This window comes from Mizuhopecten yessoensis, unplaced genomic scaffold (genome assembly GCF_002113885.1).
Source record: "Mizuhopecten yessoensis strain PY_sf001 unplaced genomic scaffold, ASM211388v2 scaffold10889, whole genome shotgun sequence".
In the NCBI taxonomy this organism is placed as follows: Eukaryota; Metazoa; Mollusca; class Bivalvia; order Pectinida; family Pectinidae; genus Mizuhopecten; species Mizuhopecten yessoensis.
This window is the reverse complement of record NW_018408772.1, coordinates 74403-80281: the sequence shown is the minus strand read 5'-3', so window position 1 is coordinate 80281 and position 5879 is coordinate 74403. Positions and strand designations below refer to the sequence as shown.

Here is a 5879-nt window from a genome sequence, read left to right as displayed (position 1 = left end):
ACACGAAAAGATTAAATAAACCGTGAAATAAAACGTTAACCGATATTTTGATATGTGTTGTCTTTTACCGTAACAACAGCAGCGGCGAACGTATAGTCAGTGCCTAATATATTCTACTGGACTCCAGACGGTTAGTTTATCTATGTGGGAATTAAACTCGATTATATTAAAATGAAAGAATTGGAGGCATTCTATTGAGACACTTCAAAACATTATATAACATTATATAACTGTTTTTCGACAAGGAACTTTTATTTTCAACAGTTACAATAATGTGTACTTGCTGATGTGTGATTTTAATCTGTTCATAAATCCAATAATCTTTTATTGACCACGGCATGACATATAAAATACCGGATACTGGCATGGTTACCACAGAAATATTGGTTTCCGGTCGTCATGCGCAAGAAGACAGAGACAATCCAACAGTACCAATTCGTTCTGGAGTTCTGCGTCACTCCGTAACAATTTGCTAAGTAACACACGAAGAATGACTGGATCTTCTAGGCCAAAGTCCTCCACGGTCTGCTTGTCTGGAGGAGCGTTCAGGAGACCGTAATTGTTGACCATGTCCTGAGAAAACTGTCCATGTTTTTCTAGGTTGTAACCAAAAGACGAAAGCGTTTTCATGATGAAGTCAAAACGATAGCGCATCTCGATCTCCTTCCTGACATTGACCTTGCCCATCTCGTCCGTGGCCTCCTTCCGTATCATCTGCCCCGTATTGGCAATGCTGTATCCATAATACCGCTTCCGCTTCTCCTTGTCGGACACAGATTTCCAGGAGAACACGTGCTCCAGGATTCGTCTATCCAGCTGGAAGGCGATTTCCCCTACCAGTCTCTTACTTGCCCGAATTTTCGCGATTTTCTGACAGCGTGATTCCGTCAGGATGGGCTTAAACCCGATCACACTATCGATTGGGCGGTTCAGCACATTGCTGCTCGCTGTAACAGAAACAATGCAAATGTTGATAAAAGACAATTCTACGGCAGCTATGGTCACCTACGGCGAAACAACTGTAAAGACATCGGCGATGTGTTTTAACCCGCCGTCAACTGTATTATATTGTTCGTTTGCTATTTTTTATTAGTCAATTTAAACCATATTTTATTCATGTCAATATTAACATGTATAATTAAAAAGCCGTTTGATTGTGAGGATTGGGATACAAGTACGTACTTCTACACTGTAGATCATCCTTCTCCTCCTGTTTAGTACATACCTGTAATCCGCGATGCTGTTACTGACTGCTTTTGTGAACTAAGACTCTGTTCTAAACTATCTGGAAAGAAAAATGAAATCAGAATAGAAACTATACGAGAGTTAGAATTATTGATCTTTACCTTTGTTGTCATGACGACTGTGACGTTAAACTCGTATGGCATGACAATTATAACAGACATACATAGATTCTATATCCACCTACCCACCCTATGAATCAATTAGATATTTGATATTGTGTTTGATATTGACCTTATTGCTAGATCAGCAATAGTTGGAAACGAGGCCGGATGCACTTCTTCTATACGTAGTTCCTACTGACTCTGTTTTCTGATGTGCCGGAGGCAAATTGACGACTTTATTTCTTTGGTGGCGTTTGGAAATATATGCTTCACCGTGATGTCCCTTTAAATGCCAAATTGATTTAAGCATTGAATCGTTTTCCTCAACCACGTGACACAATTGGCAACCCAACTGATTATTGTGTTAATGACATCATTTAGTTATGACACCATGATTTTGCCTCAAGATTCTGACCGACACACTATAATGTCACAGAGGCCAATGAAGTAACAACATTCTTTTCTGATGTGCAATGAAGAAAACCACAGTCGATTCCCCGTTTTATGGTCGATGATGACCATCGTCGTCACATTTACATGTATATAACATAGAGAACAAAGACATTTGGAAAGCAAATAAATGCGAAATTACAAAATGCTATGATTGAAAGCAAGTGAGCCTTGATCAAATCAGATATAATCGACCAACGTAATCAACGGATTTAAAAATAACCTCTTTCTTTCGATCGATTGTGAGTGACGTAATTCCTGTGTGACAGTACGCAGCAGACATACCTCCGTAGTGACCGGCGTCTGCAGTACTACCCGGCTTTGCTGGTCTGACCGGGGTGGACGTAGCTATCGGGTCCCCTACAGCTTTACGAGTGACACTGGCGGGAAAACTTGCTGCTCTGGCCGTATCACCACCATATTGACCAACGTCTAGACCAGACTTGATATTTTCCGAACTTAAACGTTCAGGTTGACCAAACTGACCAAGACTTGACGGAACACTTCCGTAACCTTCACTTCCGGTTTGGTCGAGGTAGCCACTGACAGCCACACGTCTATCTCCGATTCCGACACTGAAGGAAGATCCGGGCATCTCAAAATGTGTTTGATATTGACCTTGACCAGTTGCACTCATTGGCGCATACTCCTCAATGGTTATTTGCCTTGATAACAACTTTTCTAGGCGGTCGTCAATGTCCGATGCTGGATCCGGGTACTTTAGATTGGATGTTCTCTCTGCTGATTTAGTTTCCATGGTATTTCTTCTGTTTGTATATGGCTGTTCTCTTCTATTGTTCACTGTTGGAGTAGGCACTTTATTCCCCGACTGACCCGTCGTCATTGACCGCTGGACAGGGGACCTGCTCCTTTGTAAGGGAGATTGGCTCCGTGGTAAGGGGGATCTGCCCGATGGTACGGGGGATTTGCTCCGTGGTAAGGGGGACCTTCCCGATGGTACCGGGGATTTGCTCCGAGGTAAGTGGGACCCTCCCGATGGTACCGGGGATTTGTTCCGTGGTAAGGGGGGCCTGCCTGATGGTACGGGGGACCTATTTGATGGTATAGGACTCCGGGATATTTGGCGTCTGTCGGCGGGTGTTGGTGTACTCGGCATGAGAACAACGAATGGGACATCGTCAGTGTCATTACTCGGGGAGTAGCGTCGAGGGGATTCCTTCTTGGAAGCTCCAGAGATCTGCAAACGCTGTGCGCTCTCTAGACTGCCGTCTTTCGGTGGTACGGATATTAAAGCGCTACTATCTCTATCTGAGAAATGTCGACTTTGTCGATTTGGAACCGAACCATGTTGACTTGTCTGCTGAGTTGAACCATAGGTATATTGACTGTTCTGTGTAGGCGGGACCGAAGCATATTGGTAGCTCCTGTTCGACATGGTTGACGAGAACTCTTTTGGAGGGTCGTGTGAGTACTGATTGCTCTGTTGCATCGGGCCTGGTGATATTGGCCTAAACGGACTAACAGCTGGTGACGGTTTCATTTTGACATCGTCGTTATTCACCGTGTCTGTTGCAAGAAACTCTGAAATAACAATAATAGTAATAAAATAAATAAATAATAATATTCGATTTTCAAAAGCGCCCTATATAATTTGAAAAATTACTCCAATGTGCTTTACAACACATGAATAGTAGTATTACTACAGTTACAGTTATAAAAGACATTAACCTAAACAAAACGAGAGATTAATACACGTATTAAAGAGCACGTACTTTATTTCCAAGAAAATCCTCAAGGAAAAGATACAAGTGACACTAAAACCCGTCTATGATTTCGTTACATTAGTACATGGAAATGTTTCATCACTGGGTTACCAGCTGTAGACATGGTCCAAACTGGAACCGATCAGGGGACAGTACACATACTTTTGGCCTGTCCGGTCATTTGCTCGTCACTCCAGACTAACAGACTGGCCAGCACATGAGCCGTCCTTAAGGAGGCGTTCTCGCTCATGGATACCAGACATTTCCGTAACTGTCGGTTTTCCTCCTTCAGACGGGCGTTTTCGGTCCAGAGTACCCGGTCAGCGCCCTTCGGGAGAGTGTTCTCGGATCTCAAAACCTCTGCGGCACCCGGTAACGTCTGACTGAACAGATCGCCGGGGCCAAGAGTTTGAAACCTGTCATTCCACACAGACATTTTTATCTGCTGGCATGACTGGTAACACTCAGCCGACTCAAGCTCCAACAAAACGTAACCATGGAGAGGTCATGACGTCACAATTACGGCTATAAGGATCATGCCCCATTGTGACGTCATAGTCCTTTAGGTTTGCCTAACACCCCATCTGCCCAATGTCTCAAAGCGACGCCGTATCTGTAAAATTGATTTGTATCTATAATACAATTATCACGGGAAGTTAAAACTTAAATCTTCGGATACAAGATACAAGATACAAGATTTTTTATTTAGAGTCGTATATGTTATAATGGAAACATTAGCTCTGTAGAGCTATTATTACGACAAACAAAGGTATAAAAACAGGACAAATAAGACAATATGCAAAAAACAACAGGCATATAGCAAGGTTTATACACACACAGACAAGAAAAAATATTAAATCACAGCATGCAGTAATTAAAAAAAAACTTTGTACGTACAGAACAAAGTATATATAAAAATCTATATTAAATTGATGCTGCACAAAAGATTCATGCCACATGCTCACATACATAAATGCTAATATGGCATGAGTTAAAAATTGACCGAATATATGCTGATATAGCATAAATTAAAAAGATGATTTGACAAGCATTGATTAAGTTATACAATGCGTAAATAAGAGCACTAAGCAAAAAATGAAAGGAAGTAAAAGCATAAAAGCATGGTATCACAAGACATGGTATCACAAGACATGACATGGTATCACAAGACATGGTAAAAACTAAGTATAGAAATGATAAAAAAAGGTTGGAACAAACAAACACGAGTAGTTACATATGGCGCAGGAACACAACTGGCCGTCCCAAGTGTGCAGCAGTCTGCGAAAGCTCTGGAAATGTTCTATTTTCCTCAGTTCATTAGGCAAACTGTTCCGCACTTGGACAGCCTCAAAACGAAAAGACTTTTTTCCATACCTTGTTGTGTTAACTCTTGGTACCTGATTGGTGTTCTCTTGCCTGAAATTATGTTCAACATTATTTTTATCAATCAATTCATTAAAAAATTCTGGAGCTAACCCATTTACATTTTTAAAGACTTCTGTAGCCATAGTTTTCATTCTAACAACGTGTAAAATGTGAGGTTGTTTCTGCGTAAACTATCTATCACAGGTGAGGCAAAATCGTTTTCAATAAAACACAGAGCTCTTTCCTGTATCTTTTCCATCTTTCGAGTGTTTCTGAGGCTACAAAAATTAGATGAAATAAAACATTTAAAAACGGTGATCTTTCCTAATTGTTTGGAGGCCTTTCTACAGATCTTAGATACATGGTCATCAAATTTCAATAAAGAGTCAATCTCCACACCTAGCAGAGTAACACTATTTTTACAATCAATTACCTGGTCGTCAATAGAAAACGATTTAATGTTGTCACAGGTTTTTTTCCCTATACATATGGCATGAAATTTGCTAGGATTTGCTTTCATACCATTTGCTGAAAACCAGTTTAGTAAAAATTTACTTTCTTTTTCTATAGTAAGTTTAAGGTTCGAAGAACAGTTGCTGATATATGAAAGGGTATTGTCATCAGCATAATTGTACAAATCGCAGTCTTTTAGAAACGTAAAAATGTCATTAAGAAAAATGTTAAAAATCAGTGGGCCGACAATAGACCCCTGGGAGACTCCCTTACTTAGCAGCTTCCAGTCGCTGACATCGGGGCCAAGTCTAATCCGCTGATGTCTGCCACTGAGGTAGCTGCCGATGAAACTGACTGCAGTCTCATCCAGCCTATAGGCTCGCAGCTTCTCCAGTAGCAGATTGTGTGGAATACAGTCAAAGGCCTTGGACAGATCCATCAGAATTGCTCCAATAAACTGACGATCATCCAAGGCCCGGCGCCAATTCTCAAGTAGACGAAGCACAGTAGACTGGCACCCGAAACCCTTTCTGAAAGCTGC

The 5879-nt window shown here is 41.3% G+C and overlaps 1 protein-coding gene across 1 annotated transcript; it reads right to left on the bottom strand.

Moving 5' to 3' along the window:
* Positions 1-229: 229 nt before the first annotated feature.
* Positions 230-4017, bottom strand: LOC110463334. The gene is made up of 4 exons (XM_021517839.1): positions 3683-4017; positions 2082-3338; positions 1226-1285; positions 230-947 (listed from the first exon to the last, which is right to left on the bottom strand). The coding sequence occupies exons 1-4, from the start codon at positions 3954-3956 to the stop codon at positions 370-372; spliced, it is 2169 nt and encodes a 722-aa protein (XP_021373514.1). The 5' UTR covers positions 3957-4017; the 3' UTR covers positions 230-369.
* Positions 4018-5879: the final 1862 nt, after the last annotated feature.

Coding starts and splice junctions, on each gene's coding strand:
- LOC110463334 (XM_021517839.1), bottom strand. CDS start 3,956: ATGTCTGTGTGGAATGACAGGTTTCAAACTCTTGGCCCCGGCGATCTG. Junction 1,286..2,081: donor AGACGCCGGTCACTACGGAG/GTATGTCTGCTG, acceptor TTTTCTTTCCAG/ATAGTTTAGAACAGAGTCTT. Junction 948..1,225: donor AACAGCATCGCGGATTACAG/GTATGTACTAAA, acceptor TTTCTGTTACAG/CGAGCAGCAATGTGCTGAAC.